At 38.1% G+C, this 17,361-nt stretch overlaps 2 protein-coding genes across 3 annotated transcripts; both read left to right on the top strand.

Moving 5' to 3' along the window:
- Window positions 1–126: 126 nt before the first annotated feature.
- On the top strand, window positions 127–6,326 carry slc39a1 (solute carrier family 39 member 1). Its single transcript, XM_042421820.1, has 4 exons — window positions 127–419; window positions 1,694–1,824; window positions 2,249–2,563; window positions 4,197–6,326. Exons 1-4 carry the CDS (start codon window positions 305–307, stop codon window positions 4,548–4,550), a joined length of 915 nt encoding a protein of 304 aa, XP_042277754.1. The 5' UTR covers window positions 127–304; the 3' UTR covers window positions 4,551–6,326.
- Window positions 6,327–11,749: 5,423 nt separating this feature from the next.
- On the top strand, window positions 11,750–16,974 carry LOC121899260 (retinaldehyde-binding protein 1-like). Of its 2 annotated transcripts, XM_042414979.1 has the most exons (9): window positions 11,750–11,800; window positions 11,920–11,942; window positions 12,844–12,884; window positions 13,379–13,507; window positions 13,643–13,847; window positions 15,303–15,481; window positions 15,624–15,782; window positions 15,891–16,001; window positions 16,142–16,974. In XM_042414979.1, the coding sequence occupies exons 3-9, from the start codon at window positions 12,876–12,878 to the stop codon at window positions 16,286–16,288; spliced, it is 939 nt and encodes a 312-aa protein (XP_042270913.1). In that variant the 5' UTR covers window positions 11,750–11,800; window positions 11,920–11,942; window positions 12,844–12,875; the 3' UTR covers window positions 16,289–16,974. The 2 variants fall into 2 exon arrangements, with proteins under 2 accessions (XP_042270913.1, XP_042270904.1); XM_042414970.1 differs by having other exon boundaries at window positions 11,784–11,942.
- The last annotated feature ends 387 nt before the right edge of the window (window positions 16,975–17,361 follow it).

Below are 17,361 nucleotides of genomic sequence, written 5' to 3'. Positions count from 1 at the left end.
AATAAATGCTGACCACCAAGTTTCTGCAGCACAGGCTACTTTTTAAGTATTGTAGTGGATAGGTATGACTGCACGGGGGCGCCCTTCCTCATGTTTTGCGATTTTCGAAAAGCTATGTTGGACCCTTCTCAGCCGCCGTAGCCTGTACCTCGGGACTACAACCTAAATAACAACATTATGGTCGCTGCTGCTAGTCGCAGTTCATGACTGAAACTTATCGTCGAGCGAGCTTCGGCTTGCTTCAAAGCTAATCTGATGATAGTACAGTTTGGTTTTCTTTTAAACTGACACTTCACAGCTCAAAATGGATTACCTGCTCCAGGTGAAAATAGGCGCTCTGTTCGGTTTATTGTTCTTAACTCTTCTTTTTGGATTTATCCCTGCTCGAGTCAAATGGTTCAGCCAAACAAACGGGACAGGTGGGTAAATGTTAGCCTAAAATAAACGTTAAGCAGTGGTGTTCATTTATAGCAGGCTGTATCAATGTCTTATTGTATCTTTTAAAGAAGATGTGGGACGTGAACATAACCTCAAATCTCAGAAAACAATTCGGAATATGTCGAACAAGAGTAAAGACTTTATATTGATTGGGTCACTTGTTGGTTTATTACATCGATACCGAATTAAAGTAGGAGAGTCAACGCTTAATTTGCAGTTTTCATTTTTGTTCTACAGTGGTTTACTGTTTGCAGATAAGCAGGCAAACGCTAAATTGCCAAAACTTTAAATGTAGTTTGGTCTTACGGCCCCATCAATCACGAGCGGATCAAGGGCTGTAGGTTGTAACTTAAAGGCAGTAGTCGTCTGTCTTAAGTGAATCATTTTAGCTGTAGACAGGAGTTGTGGGACTTAACTGCTATTGATCTTATCAGCTGTGATTTAGAAACCATCAACAATGTGTTGACATTTGGTGAGATTACAAAGTGCTAATAAAGTGATAAATAATAAGGCGGATAAGCTAGAGCCATTGATCATAACAGATTACCACTTAAAAATGATTTACTGTTGTATTTTCATAAAACATCTACACATAAGCCATAGGCCTACGTATTGGTCTGACAGGGTTCACTAATTCTTGTACCATTACATTGTAACTGTCATATGATTTACCCTAAAGGAATGTATAGGTCATTACTGCCATTAATAAATCCGCCTCTCAACTCTGGGCTGGAGTCACCTGATAAGGATGAAGCCGAAGCCTGAAGCCTTCTTACAACATGGTCACATTTTATTTCATGTATAGCACAGGCAAACCAACACGGTCAGGGTGATGAACCTTTTCTATCCTGAAATGGAAGTGAAAGTATCTTTTCTCTCCATAGTGTTTCAGTGCAGTCAACTTTAGTAGTCTGCTGAGTCATTTCCACCTCAGTGCTTAAAATGCTGATGTGTCACATGATCTCCCCTCAATTAATCTGACATCACTTCACTTCACCTTTTGGCCAACTAATGATTTATTTACCAAGTTAGAAAATGTAAAATGAACCCATTAATGAATTTAAATAGAGAATTAGGATTCACTATCATACTTTTTTAGAAGAAATTCACAAAGTCAGAGTCAGACATACTGTAGTTGAGCCTGAAATGGGAAAACATGCCTTGTTTGCATTTAATAGCCTTTTGTCTGCAATACAGTTATCAGTGTGTTAGTTCATCTTACAACAAAAGACATGTTTATTCTTTACGTTTTCAGAAACCCACCGCACAGTCTTGAGTCTGATCAGCTGTTTCGCCGGAGGGGTGTTCTTGGCAGCATGTCTGCTCGACATCATTCCAGATTATCTGTCGGACATGAACGCCGAGCTGGATGCTCGGAAGATGGAGGTAAGTCCAGATCAGGACTGATCCGGACAAGCTTGGGGTCTGAAAAGGACCTCAAAAATACTACATACATTAGAGCTGCAGTGATTTAATTGATTAGTCAGTCGACAGAAAATTAATTGGCAACTATTTTTATATTCAATTAATCGTGAAAGTCATTTTTCCAAGCAAACATGCCAAACATTTGATAGTTCATGCTTCTCTAATGTGAGGATTTGCTGCTTTTGTTTCTCTTAAATTATACTAAACTGAATATTTGGGTTTTATTTGCTCTTACTATATCTAGGATTACTAATCTGATCAGTCCAATTCTGGATGACTGAGAGCTTTTATAGAGATACTGTGTTGAAATGTGGTTAAAATCTCTCTTGACTTCACCAGACTGAACCTGCAATCTGGTTAATCTCTCTATGTCGGTGTCACACAGATCAGCTTCCCCCTTCCAGAGTTCATCATGGCTTCCGGCTTCTTCATGGTCCTCATCTTGGAGAAGATTATCCTGAATTGTCGGGAGATGGGAGGAGCTCAGGAGGAGAGGGCACCCCTGATACACGACAACAGAAACGGGCACAGCCATGGGCATGGGTCAGCCACAAACTCTGATCTGGAGAGCAGCGGCCACCATGTCCATGTTGACTTTCAGGCCCACTCCCCCTTTCGTTCCTTCATGCTCTTCCTCTCTCTCTCGCTCCACTCTGTCTTTGAGGGTCTTGCCATAGGCCTACAGAGCACTGACTCAAAGGTAAGAAGAGAGAAAGTACTCGACCTGATGTTAAATCTGCTCAAGGTTCCAGAGAATATGTGGTGCTTATCGATTTCTCCTCTTATCTTTTTCTTTTTTTGTTTTCCCACACTTTTATCTAACTCCACCTCTCTGGTTCTTCATGCATGAGGAACATGTCCTGCCCTTTGGGAATAGAAAAGTGATGCACAAACAAAGTTGGAATCATGTTCAGAGGGTTTCACTTTGTGGCTTCAGGCGCTTTGGCAGTAAAGGAATCTCACTGTCATGAGAATCAAATCTGTGTTGTAAAGTCACAAGACCCTCTGTAAGCAGTTTCAACATACTATCAGTGTTGCCTCGGGTCTTTTCATCTTCATGTTATATAGTTTGTTTTGTGTGTACAGCTGTTTTTTATCATGGACAATTCCTTCACTATGTAGAAAAATATGTTTAGAAAACATATATAAAAGCTTCATTCATTGATGTAAATCCCATGGTATAGTTTAAACATTATCTTAATATCAGCTGAGAGTCTTGTTTTTGCTGACCTGCACTGGTTGAAGTTCTTACTTTGCTTCAGTGATGTGTATATGATTATTAGGTGTGGTTATAGATGCAACAGAGCACAAATCAAATCAGATGAGGTACAACGAACAAGATTTTATGGTTGGTGTTAAATCAAGCATCAGCTTGTGAGTTAACGTTAACTGCCAAAAATGAGGAAGTTATTTTGATTATCTTAATTAATCAGTAACCGGCTTAAAATGGGAAATATGAATAAGATCATCATCAGGATTTATCATGAAAATGTCTTGAGAAACTATTTAGAAATAACATAAGACAGAAATGGATGTCTACCTTTTCCCTGACAAATCAAGGTACTGAGATATTATTTCATGGTGTATAACTTATTTCGCTCAACCCTGTTATCAGAATCAGACAGTGGTGGGAGAAGTACTGAGACTTTTTACTTGAGTAAAAGTAGCAATATCACAATATAAAAAATCTCCTTTACAAGTAAAAGTCTTGCATTGAAAATCTTAAGTAAAAGTATAAGTTGAAAAATTTACTGAAAGTATCAAAAGTAAAATTACTCATCATGCAAAATGGCCCTGCTCAGTTTTATTTTTATTATATATACAGATATACAGTGCCATGTTTTGTTGTTTGACCACATGGAATCAAAGATTTAGACCCTTTAATGTCAAAGTGAAAACAGATCTCAACAAAGGGGTCTAAATTAATTACAAATATAAAATACATAATCGTCTGCCAAATGAAATTGTAACATAATCTGTTTTAATAAGAAAATCTAGATCTGAAAAGTAAATGTAGTGGAGTGGAAGTGTAAAGTAGCATAAAATGGAAATATTAAGTAAAGTGCAAGTACCTCAAAACTTTACTTAATTATAGTACTTGAGTAAATGTACTTTGTTACAACTAAATGACTAACGGAGTATCTACACAAAGATTATATTATTGATGGACAGTCTATTATCAGTGGTTATGGACGGGTTGGTATGATGTTGAACAAGGAATGCAAGAGAGAGAAAGCTGAATCATCTGTGCAGACTTTCTTGATAAATTATTAAGGAAAGCTGTTATATTCAATATAAATAACCATAAAAACCTGTTTTCTTGTTTTCTTCAGGTTTTAGAGATCTGCATTGCTATACTCGTCCACAAGAGCATCATCGTGTTCAGCCTGTCTGTGAAGCTTGTCCAGAGTGCAGTTCGTCCTATGTGGGTGGCTGCTTACATCGGCGTGTTCGCCATGATGTCACCTTTAGGTATCGGCATTGGCATCGGTGTGATGGAGGCCCAGCTAGCAGCTGGAGCCCTAATCCAGGCCGTCCTAGAGGGGCTCGCTGCAGGCACGTTTGTTTACATCACCTTCCTGGAGATCCTCCCACATGAGCTCAACTCCCCCGGAAAGCAGCTTCCCAAGGTGCTCTTCATCCTGCTGGGCTTCAGCATCATGGCAGGCCTCACATTTCTGGGCTGACACTAAGACCAGCCCTCATATGAGCTGGTCTATCTGTCAGCATGTGACCTGAGCACTTTGTGCCATCTACTGCAACTTCCACATGTTTGTGGGTGACTTTTGTACATAAAGACAAACTGTTCTCATTGTAAAAGGAGACAGTTTATTGCCACACTGTTACATCCAGCTCTGGAGATTGTAATGTCAAAGGGAGCATGATGACAGCAGCTGGTTTTTATTTCTTTTAATATACTTATTTTTAGAAATCATAATTGAGGAAACCCATTTCTCAATATAATTTCTTTTAAAGAGGATTTTATGTGAAGAGGAACCACTTAATGATAAGTTGTGAATGACTGAGAGAGGAATAGGGGAGATATCCCTTCATTTATCATCGGCCTTGTTTTGAAACATGCTTTGGACCTGCAAACACAATCTCTGTGTCTGACCTTTGACACGGTTTAGGAAACCACTGGAAACAAAGGGCCTTAACTGTGTATATATGATACCGTGTAATTAATTCAATCATGTCCGTTTATCAGCACCTCCAGATATTTCATGTTTACATTTGATTTCTGACAAATTCAAAGGGGAAGTTTGACAGTTTGTTGTTCCCAAAAAGCACTGCTTGTGCCTTCACTTTTGTGGAAGTATTTCATTCGGTACTGTGTGTTCTTTAGTACACACTCAGCTGGATGGATGGTCTTCATATATTATTGTTAATAGCATTTCTACCGATACAGACCTCTTTCATAAATTCTGGGATTTTAGTGCAGTGCATTTTAGATGTAGTTTCAAAAATTTGCCGCTCATTACAAATGCACCATTTATTATGTTTGTTCAGTAAACGAGTATAAATGTAAACTGACTCCCTGATGCCTTAAGAAGTTTTATGCCAAAAAAAGGGGGAAAAAAAGAATAGCTGTCAAGAAAAAAGAAGATTTCTTTTTTTTTTATACTGTTTGCACTTTTCCAATAAAGAATCAGTGATTACTGTATCTCCACACTTGAGCGAGGCTAAAACGTAACAGGCTGTTAACAACCCACTATTTTAACAAGCTGATTGCTGTTATTTACGGTACATTAACCTTTGGTCTAGTTTAGTCCACTCTGCCACTTTATGTCTTATTAAAACATGATTTCCATGTTGATTCTTTTTCTCTATTTTAAGTGTGGACAAATACAGAAGCGTTAAATATCAGCACACCATCTCAGACGAACTATCTGCTTCATATAAAGATAAAGAAGTGCAGTTTAAAGAAGAGACACTAAATCTGCAAACTGACACATTACGGTATTTTACTACTTGCGGTACAGAACAGTTCAATGCACCTAAAACTACAGTATAAGCTGAGGGACAAAGCTGTATTCATGGTTCACACATGTGAAGCGGCTTTAATAGAGTGAGTCCATAAACAGGCTTTAAAGATCATTTGGTCTGTTTAAGTAGGAAAAACAGTACTTTTTCAAACATGTCTCAGAAATATCCAGAACATTTGTGCGTTGAGCTTATATGTGCAGTCAAAGTCAACCAATGTTAAAGTCTGTGTATGTAATTATAGAGTTAAACTGTCCCTGTTTAGTCACAATTCCTGTTTTGGTCTTTTAGTCTTGTGATGATCAGAATGTTTCCTGAGTAGCAGGAAGTTGGGCTGTGGGTGTTGGTTGTCATGATAAAGACAAGCAGATGTCAGCAAAAAGAAAAAAAGTGTCAATGCCAGTTCAAATGTGGTTTTCAAGCAGTTGTGCACATTATGAACCTTTTTTGTCATTAAAGATCATCTGACCAAAATGAAACTGTTTCCACCCAAAAAAAATGACTGCTTTCACTTCAGTGTTGTTAATTTTCTATTTTTCACAATATCATTTGTTTCTAAGACATGAAAAAGTTGTATTTAACTACATTTTATTACAACTTAATAGTGTCTCATAGCACAGACAAGTGCACTAAAGTTTTGTCAAGTATATATTAAGTAGTGGCGGGTGAATCGTAACATAAAGTATCAATACTACAGATACTAAGACATGTTAAGAGTATTAATAATAGCGTCAATATGATCAATGTAAAAGAATGTATTCATCTCACATTCACACAAACATTTTTTTGATAGTGACCATGAAAAACGTATGTTTTAACGTTAATCTGATTAAGTGAACAGTAAATAGTAAGAAATGCCTAATGTTTGCAAAGTTAATTAGGTAATTAAACATATTTATTGTTTAATTGCCTTTTGTTTTACTTTTAGTAGCCTTTTAATCAGGAATTCACCTCATAAACCGTTACACACCACTATCCCCTGCATGATAGTACGTGATAATAATAATGATTTAAAAAAATTGATTAATAAAAAAGTAACAGTAATTGAGTGATTCTGATATTCTGGTATTACTTAGTATCAATCAGAACCAATTTTTTTGTGATCACCTGCCCCTGATTTTAAGCCATAATAATAATAATTGTACATTGATTATACATCAAGATTAGAAAGTCAGAAACAGAACAATATAAATACATTAATTATTAGTGCACCGTATTAGATTATTTGTTGTTGTTTATGAGGTTGGTGTGTAATCACTGGGGATAAAATGTGCTGTCGTCCTCCTTTGTTAAAACATATTGATGATGCCTGTGTGTTGCATCCAATGAGCCTGTTGATAGTAAAGCAAACGGCATCATTATGAACTATTTAACATATTTCAATCTCTCTTCTTCAACTCTAATTCTAATCTAAAGAAAGCCATTTAAATACAGTAGAAACGGGCACTGAATGATTCCTTATAGGTGTCTTCACTGATGTGTTGTTGAGGATTTGAGGCCGTTCGGTCGATGTGGCAGCAGATAACTGGCGCCACTAGGTGGGAGTGTTGATCCTTTGATTTATAGCCTGATTTTATTCTGATCTTCTGCTCAATTAAGGACAAAATTTCATAGAAGCAGGATTATAAAATTAGTCAGATAATGCAGATAATTGTGACATCCTGTGGTACTGTTTGGAGTCAGTTAAAGAAGACTGGAATATAGATTTTAGGACTTCGCTTGACACATGTTTAAGATTAATAATAAGACTATTTTGTATTTTATTTTTTTAAATAGCTTTTTGGACACCTCACTTAATTTGCATGGTAAGGTATTCTTGTGATTTTAAATCTTCGTCAGACTTTGTAAGGAACAGTGTTTAAGATTTGTAGATATTTTCAAGTGAAGTCATTTTTTATTTATATCAATATCACAAGTCACAAATTTGCAGCTTGCAGCATCCTCAATGCGTAGCCTCTCAATTTGAATAAGAAAAAAACTCTTTAATGGGGAAAAAATGGGTTCTGTTCTAACCCTAAAACGTATATCATCTTAAGGATTTTAGACTATTTATAATTATGAAAGTGTATTTTCCCTTCAGATCCTTTACTTGAGTAAAATTACAAATAAATAATCTAAAAAACGAAAGACCTGCATTCAAAATCAAAGTATTATCAGCTAAATATACTTAAATATCAAAAGTAAAAATTCTCTGCAGAATTCCACAGGAAAATGGTCCTTAACTGGCATATCATCATATTTATCACTGGTTAAGACTAATGCATCAATGTGTAAGTACCATTTTACTGTTGTACTTTTCAATAGTTCAGTCCAGTGGTGTCCAGCATAGGGGTCGGGCACGTCCAAACGGTCACAAGATAAATCTTAGGGGTCATGAGATGATTCATCGGGTAAGAAAGAAGAAAAAGTTACAAAGCTACATAAATCTGGATTCATTTTTGGGACTTTGGGCTGAATCTTTGCTTTTTTTTATATTTGAGAGTTTTTAGAGAGAACTGCAGACAACTTATAGACTTCTGAAACTAGACACTAATTTTTTTGTAAGGGGTCACAAGCCAAAATGGTAGGAAACAACTGGTTAAAAAACATATTATACATGTTTTTAATGTAAAATCTTGAAAGTAACCAGTAACTATAGTTGTAGGATAAATGTAGAGGAGTAGAATTATAAGTAGTATAAAATGGAAATACTCAAGTAAAGTACAAATACTTCAAAATTGTGCTTAAACTGGCCTCCCTTCATTGGCTTCCAGTAAAACACAGAATTGACTTTAAAATCTTACTTATTACATACAAGGCCTTGTATGGCCTTGTCCCTGCATATCGAGTTGAGTTACTGAGCCTCTAGTCTAGCTGTTGGCTGCTCCGATCATCTGATCGAGGCCTTTTATCTGTTCCCCTTTCCTATTTTACATCCAGAGGTGACCGTGTTCTTACGGTTGTTGTTCCTAAACTTTGGAACAGCCTTCCTCATTTCATCAGATCTGCTGAATCTGTGGTTTTGTTTTAAGCAGCTGCTGAAAACTCATTTCTGTAGGTTCACCTTCTTATAAATACTCTCTGTTCTCCTTTAGTTTTGATTATCATGTGCTTATATCTAGTATCAGACATATGTGTATGTATGTATGTATGTACTGTATGTGTGTATATATGTATGTATGTGTGTATGTGTGTATATATGTATGTGTGTGTATGTATATATACTTTTATTTGTATGTGCGTATTTTATCATATATGTGAAGCACTTTGTAACTGTGTTTTAAAAAGTGCTATATAAATAAAGTTATTATTATTATTAAATGCAGTACTTAAGTAAATATACTCAGTTACTTTCCACCACTTCATTCAAGCAAACATCAGAACAGTCTGATTCATAATGTGGAGCAAACTATTCTCTGTGTATTATGTATTCATGCAGGCCTTTTTGTTGGCTCACAGAGTGACATAACATCAAAGAACTGAACTGAATACCAGAGACAAAAACACTCGTATAGCCATGCCTGATGTGATACATGGAGGCATTGTTAACCCCTGTTTGTCTCTGCGAGCGAATGGGAGGTTATTCATGAGCATCCACTAATGAGAGGTCCTCATGGAAGAACAATAGCCGAGTACAGTAAAGTTTGCCAGTTCTTGATGACAGAGGCCTCAGTGTGCGGAGGAGGGAGACGGAGCGGAGCATCGAGCTCCAGTGTGAGATGGACGCTTCCTCTGTTCACCCACAGCTCATTAACCTCCTCTATCAGCTCAGTTATGGCACTCAACTGTATTCTCCTCTTTTTCTCTCAGACATGATGCAGATTATGTCCTGTAAGCGTACACGAGGTCTTTATTGTTAGGGTTCACAAATGTCAAGAGGGAAGAGAAACATGTGCAAACCGAGGTTGATCATTTAAAACTTACATAAATTACATAAACAACAATAAAAAACTATTTCATGAATGCACAATTCAGTTCAGGTCTTTTGTATTAAACCTAAACTAATCCAAAGTAAAATATAGGTAGGTAAAGGCAAAGTGAAAAGACATATTAAAGGTGAGCAGTACAATACAGAAGATGTGACTGAACAAAACTAAGTGCAGCTTTACTTCAGCACAGCGGTTGCATTGAGCTAAACGCTAAAATCAACATGTTAACATGCTCACAATGACAAAGCTAGCATGCTGATGTTTGGCAGTATAGCACGTCAGCATGCTACTGTAACATTTTTGCAGCAGCACTAAACACAAAATACAGCTGAACAAATAGAAATTTGACCTGATGATGGTGTTACAGGAAAGGTCAGGGGAGGTCAGGGAGTTATTACAGTTCATCCTGATGGAGACATGAATGTGAATTTCACTGCAAGCCATCCAGTAGTTGTTGAGATATTTCACTCAAAGCCACAAATGTCAACTTTGTGGTATTAAGGAAAAGTCAGAGGATCACCGAAACTCAATTCGTCTGTATAAAACTGTGTCAGTATATCAAGTAGATGTTGAGATATTTCACTGGATAAATGAAAACTTTGACTAGTGGTTCAAGAGGTAAAGTCACCAAAGTCATTCAGATTTATTGTCTGGAGATCAGGAAAGTTTGTATCGAATTTCACGGCAATTCATCCGATATTTGCTGAGAAATTTCAGCATGAACCAAAGCGGTGAAGCGACCAGCGATTACCATCCACTGCAAACAAAAAACAAAAGAAACAAAAATGAGATCAAGATTTCTCATCACTGCAAGCAACAAATATGAAATGAAGATGTAAATAAATACAGAACCAGTCAAAAGTTTGGACACACTTTCCTATTCACTTGAATGAGAAAGTGTGTCCAAACTTTTGACCGGTACTGTACATAAACTATCATCAAACTAAAGAAAAAAGAGAGTAAACATGATTTGATTTTCAATTAGTTCATAAATAGCACAAGAGAGGGTCATTTGATTTAGCACAAAGTTGTCTGATGTTGTGTAATCATGGATAAATAATCCATAAGGATTTCAAAGAATGCACAGAGAGGAATGTGTAATGTGAGGGTTTCTACACAGGTGGTCGCCTCTTTCATATGACACCTCCACAGGCACGGGACTATTGAGCTCAAATCCCACCTTTCATGTCGTAAGTGCCGCCTTAACATTCAGTCTGAATGGGTGACAGCCAGGACTCAAACTATGAGAGACAGAAATGAGAAAATGATCTGCAAAATTCTCCAAAGTCACATGATATGATGTGTTGTTTCAAAAGTGAAACAGGAATGAATGAAAAACATTTTAAAAAATCACATAAAAACTTTTTGGGTTATTTTGGAGATGTGGTTGTGTAGCTTTCAAATAATATGATGTATGATGAAAATAAAATTAAAATACTGATATTTGGTGTAGTTTTGTCTCTGTGTTTGTGTAATTGACTGTTTAGTTCTCTGTTTTGTTGTTGCACTTTAATAATGTAAACACTTTTTAGCAGTGGAGTTCTTGTTCACTATGAGTTTGAAGTACGGTGGCCCTGACAGATAAAATACAAAAACAAAATAGTTTCCATTCTCTAAATTATTGTGTTTTCTTGTTTTGTTTTGTTCTGTGAATTTGTTTTCTCCAATGTTTTTTCAGTTTGGTTGTTTTGTTCTATGATGTGTTTATGTGATTTTGGGAAATATTTTATAAATTTGTGGGGATTTTTTAATGTTGGGTTTTCAAAAATGTTTTCTGTTCTGGTATTTGAGATTTGGTGTTTTCTACAATGTCATTATGTTTTCTGTTTAATTAATTAGTTGTCTCAAATTTTTTTGTTGTCACTTTGGTTGTTGTGTTTGCTCAATTTTTAAATGTGTTTTGCAAAATGTTGATGTGTTTTCTTTCATCCAATGCTGTTGTGTTTTGCCCCTCAGGGCTACCATACCACCAGAGTGACTAGTTCAGACCAGTACACCTCTCATCTTCCATCCCAGCTCCTCCTTCACTTCACAGTTTGCATTATGTAGATTAGCCACTCATTGTAATCCACTGTGTCATTTTAATCCTACTTTAAGTGACGTTTTCAGTAACTCCTCCCCTCCTGGTCCTCTCTCCTCCTGTTGTCTTTGCCACTCTCTGTAGCTCTCTCATCCCGTCTGCTTAAGGTAAGGCTGCTCTGCTCTTTGGTTAAATTGAACCTCTAGTAGTGGACAGTATCAAGATGAACAGATCAGGAAATTAAGATATTGGAATTGTTTAATATGATGATTAAAAGTCATCAATAAAACAAAACAGGTGTGATAAGCAACACTTGGAGGACAGATAACCAATGAAGGAATGCGTCTTAAAGTAAATTCAGTGGCCATGCATCACATGTTTTGTTCATTGCACTGTTTGATGTTGTGTATTTGACTTAACTTACGCTGAATAGTAAAACGTAGGGTAGTTTTCACATGTAATTTGGTTAATCTTACACTCTAAGTGGTGAAATATCACCTCAGATATATTTTTCCTGCCAAGAATAACCATAAAGGTATTTCAGATTTTTCTTGTGTGATTTCTATTTGTTTTATATCTATTGTGTCCTTTCAACTGAGAATCATAAAAAAAACAGGTGTATGAGAGGTTTATTGCCAGAGGAGAGAAGCTACAGGGCATCTGTGTCATAATTCTTGACTAAATTACTTTAAAGCAACATAAATTAACATGAATATTTGGTTTTATGCTAAATTAACAATATTTGGCCAGATATGTCGCCATATATACTGGGAATGAGACTGCCTGTTCAGCAACATTTTAAACTCTCCATGTTTTTAGATAGCAGTTAGTTTGGATCCTTCAGTGTGAGTCTTCAGTAAAGAAACCACTCTCCATTTTCAACATTTGAACATCACATAGCCAAAAGGTTTTTTTTATTATGTAGATTAGGTAATATGCAAATAACAGGAGTGATTTATGACCTCGGTGTCTGGACCACTCTGAAAGAAAGTGTGCATGCTCGACTCTCTTAAAACAACGGTTTGATGTGTTCACATTCTGCTTTTGCCAACTCTTCTTTCTCCACAGTGTTAGTGAAGCTGCTGTGAGACGCTGCAACCATGGCTGCTGTAAGTTTAATTACTTTGCAACTATTCAAGAGAGACTTTGTCACTTTGTCTCTGTTTACCCCACTGCTTGTCAGTGTCTGGCCCCGGTTCATTGGTTAAGTGCCTTTGGCCTGGGTTAAGAGCATCAGCTCTTGGAGGTTTGACTGTCAGTGCATGATGCTGCTTAATGCTGTTGTTGTGCCAGTAGATGCAGGCACTGGGATGGACCCTTAAGCTGTTTTTAAGAAGTGGCTTTAGAGGCCCTATAATCATGTGAAGCAGATTAACCAGCCGTTCACTGGTGTGCATCGTTTTGGGTCTGCTCCGGCTCAGGTGCATGTTTGTCTGTGTGAGAATTTGTTATAAATACTCAATGAGCTGCTGTTGAAGTATTCAAGCAGTAAATAGTGGCACAGTGCAGCCGATGAGGGTGAAAACGGTGATGTCAGAGACAAGACAAAAACAAAGTTCAACCAAATCTTTTTGTAAACCTTTACACCTTCATCTTTATACAGACTGGATCTTTCCGTATGGTATCAGATGAGGAGCAGGCCATGAGGTCCAAGCTGGAGCATTTGACAGTGAAGGATCATGGGCCGGTGTTTGGGCCTTGCCACAAACTGCCAGGCCACACTGTGCAGAAGGTAAAAATCAATAACTCAGGATGGCTGTATACACATTAATCCCCGTTTATGTCCCTGCAGGCACCGACATCAGTCCCGTTCCCGTGACATTTTGGAAAAGAACATGTGCCTTTTGTGTTTTTCTTCACCCTGCAGGCGAAGGATGAGCTGAACGAGACGGATGAGAGGCGAGCGTCGTCGCTGAAGGACCTGCGGGCCATGATGAAGGAGAGGGCAGCTGAGGGAGACGACCTCGCCAAACTCGTGCTGGAGCGCTTCGGGGACAAACCAGACTCTCTAATGCTGCGTTTCCTCAGAGCCCGCAAGTTTGATGTTGTCAGAGCCCACGAGCTCATGAAGGGTGAGTAGCTATAAGAAGAGATCATCTATCAGTGATGTCTATGACAGTTCTGCTGTAGAGACAAACATATCAAAAATGAATAAAAATTTTTGCTTGTATTATTTTTGCTTCCATATGTTTTGGATTCAGACTCTGCAGACATTTTCCTTCAGTAATTGAAGGCGAGACCTCTTTTGTGCTCCTCGTTTGCATGAATCCTGCCCATCACTGAGACAGGGAGGCATGTGTTCATTAATTGGGGGCTTTGAGATGCTTCAGAGTTTCCCCTGACAAAGCCCTCCTTTGTTTCCACATGGGACAGCAAGTTTACTTATGAACTCGCAGTGTTCTGCTGGGAACTTCACAGCGCCGGTGCTGATTGTGTTGGTCTGGGAGAGAAGATGAGATTAAAAAGCAGAGCGGTTTGACACTCTGATGAGGAGACACCGACTCACTTATTGCTTGTTTGTGTGCTTAGGATTTCTGTTCTTTTTATTTAATTTTATCTTTTTCAGTCATCTTGAAGACCAAAAATAAAGAGCAAACTACGATGACCACAAAGTTTATACTGATTTCAACTCTACATTCAACCCTAAACTTTGATCTAATAGTTTAAATCTTAATACTGGACAGAAACTCATCAATATCTCCTTCTGTAACCTCCACCCCCAAACCAAACATCAAGCCCAGAAATTACTCAAAATCGCTGTTAGAGAATTTACTTGGTCAGGACCAACAAAAAGGATCTCAGTTTGGATTTTTTTTTTCCTCATCTTGAAAGAGACTGTGAGAATATTTGGTCCTCACAAAGACAAAAGACACAAGAAAACACGCACAGTTATGAATGCAGAAGGAGTACTTGTTAGTGAGAGAGGGGAATGTGATGTGAATGTGAACTCATTCTGTGGGGTTAATTGCTGCTTGTGAGTTGTGAGTAAAATACTGAACACATACAGACACACACACACACACACACACACACACACACACACACACACACACACACACACACACTGGGTTAATTGGTGCCTCGGTATGAAGAGGCGTAGAGCAGCACTGTAGATGCACTGAGACAGTGGTTTCATTGTGTTTGGCACTGAACACTCACACTGTACATGGAGGGTTTGTGAACCATTAGTGACTGATAAGAGAATACAGCAATGTGTGTGTGTGTGTGTGTGTGTGTGTGTGTGTGTGTGTGTGCATGCTTGTGCTTGGGTGTGTGTGTGTACAAGGTATTTCTCATGTTGTGGGGACTTGTCTCCCTTATGGGGACAAAAAAGTAAGTCCCCTAAACGTAAATCATTAATTTTAGGGTGAAGACTTGGTTTAAAGTTAAGGTTAGTTTAGGGTTATATTGAGGTTAGCGTTAGGCAAGTAGTTGTTAAAGTTAGAGTAAGTATCCAGGAAATGAATGTAAGTCATTGTAAGGTCCTCTGAAGTGATGGAAACACGACTGTGTGTGTGTGTGTGTAGGTTATGTGCGCTTCAGGAAGGAGTATCCTGAGCTGTTTGAGAACCTGACCCCTGAGGCGGTCCGCAGCACCATTGAGGCGGGCTATCCCGTGGTTCTGCCCAGCAGGGACAAGTATGGCCGCGTGGTTCTGCTCTTCAACATCGAGAACTGGGACCTGGAGGAGATCACCTTTGACGAGGTAGCAACCTCGATAGAGCATTTCTGCATGTCTGACATGAACGCACTGCAAGTTTGAAGAAACACGGAGCTACTTTTTTTTACAACTACTTCTTAAAAATAATGTCTTTGTGTGTGTGTGTGTGTGTGTGTGTGTGTTACAGATCTTAAGAGCGTACTGTGTGATCCTGGAGAAGTTGCTTGAGAATGAAGAGACCCAGATTAATGGCTTTGTCCTCATTGAGAACTTCAAGGGCTTCACCATGCAGCACGCCTCAGGCATTAAGCCGGCTGAGCTCAAGAAGATGGTGGACATGCTGCAGGTCAGAGGGCAAGACTCAAATCAATAACTTAGAATTTCTTGATGTAGAACTTAAGAGCTCTTAAAAGGTTTTAAAAATATTTTTACTGTTTTGTGTGTTTTTCTGCAGGACTCCTTCCCTGCACGTTTCAAGGCGGTCCACGTTACTCACCAGCCCTGGTACTTCACCACTACATACAATGTGGTCAAGCCCTTCATGAAGAGCAAGCTACTGGAGAGGGTATGGACGGAGGACGCACATGAAATTTGTTCAAAATAAGAAACATATAGAAAATCACCATCCGCCTTTGTTTTTCTGACAGTTTTTTTCAAAGTTACATTAGTAAATTTCCTCTGAATGCTGCTCATAACTTTCCTTAGGTCTTCGTTCACGGTGACGAGCTGGACAACTACATCAAGGAGTTCGATGCGGACATCCTGCCGGCAGACTTTGATGGGAAGGCATCTGTAGCTGACTGCCAGGCCATTGCCACCAAGCTTTTTGGCTCTGAAGACACTGCTCTCTGAAAGAAAGAGTCCTCTAAAAACCAAGAGCTATAGTGTCCTTCGCCCTAGATGCTTCTTTTGTGATCAGATCAGATATGTGGTCTATTTTGAAGCTAGGTTGACATTTTTATTATATTCAGGCAGTTCCTATGAGCAAAAAGAAGTATCTAGAGTTAGGAGCAGAGGATGGTTTGCAAATGAGTAATATATGGTGATATAAATGGGAAAGAAAATGGATGTTTAGACATTACAGAAAGAATGATTGATGGTTTACGTTGGGGATTTTACAGCACTGATATTCCTTGTTACAGTACGAGTTGGTAATGTGATGTTGTAGCTCACAACCAGAATAAGGTCTGAGTTTGGTTTGGTGTCATTTGCCTTAAAAAAATGAATTTCACAACATGCAGAGCAGCCTTGTACCTACAATCCCGTCAGATGAATGAGTACAGAAACCGCAGTAGTTCAGATCCTGTATATTACAGTGTCGAGGGTGAAGTTTAGAATGATATGAAGAGGGAAAATTGATCACGGATAAGCCTGCATTATATTAATGTTTTAGGAGCAGGGGCCTCCTAATGCAGTGCCATCAAAATACGTCTTGCTTCTCAAAAGCCTTGTGTCAAGTCCTTCAAGTATTAAGAGAGATGTGACACTCGATGTGATGCCTGATGTACCACAAAGGTCCGTTTTGCAATTTGCATTGGATTTCAATAAAATAGATGTTTTTCTGTCTGTAGTTTTATATGGATTGTCACTTTTATTAAGTGTCTTCATTATTTCACCTTACCTTTTACCATTAAAAGGATGGGTTCACAATTTTTCAAGTCTGTATTAAAACAGTCAGTCCCCAATGAACATTGAAACAGGTTTTGTTCGCTGTAATTATTCCTCCTGTTCATACTGACCATTAGAAGATCCCCTATAAATGTACTTAATGATGTGAGTGATGGGGGGGAAATGTATTTAAAAGTTTATCGAAAGATAACATGACGCTTTAGCTGTCTGAGTATGTCAAAGTGGATATTTTCCAGCTCTTTTTAGTACAAAATTCCCTCTTTGTGCCTCAACGGAGAGTGTTTTCCTGTTCAGCA

Source organism: Thunnus maccoyii, chromosome 1 (assembly GCF_910596095.1).
Source record: "Thunnus maccoyii chromosome 1, fThuMac1.1, whole genome shotgun sequence".
NCBI classification, from domain to species: Eukaryota; Metazoa; Chordata; class Actinopteri; order Scombriformes; family Scombridae; genus Thunnus; species Thunnus maccoyii.
Note: the sequence above shows the minus strand (reverse complement) of the source record. Positions and strands in the feature narration are given on the sequence as shown.

Coding starts and splice junctions, on each gene's coding strand:
- slc39a1 (XM_042421820.1), top strand. CDS start 305: ATGGATTACCTGCTCCAGGTGAAAATAGGCGCTCTGTTCGGTTTATTG. Junction 420..1,693: donor CAGCCAAACAAACGGGACAG/GTGGGTAAATGT, acceptor TTACGTTTTCAG/AAACCCACCGCACAGTCTTG. Junction 1,825..2,248: donor TGGATGCTCGGAAGATGGAG/GTAAGTCCAGAT, acceptor GGTGTCACACAG/ATCAGCTTCCCCCTTCCAGA.
- LOC121899260 (XM_042414979.1), top strand. Junction 13,508..13,642: donor CAGGCCACACTGTGCAGAAG/GTAAAAATCAAT, acceptor TTCACCCTGCAG/GCGAAGGATGAGCTGAACGA. Junction 15,482..15,623: donor AGGAGATCACCTTTGACGAG/GTAGCAACCTCG, acceptor TGTGTGTTACAG/ATCTTAAGAGCGTACTGTGT.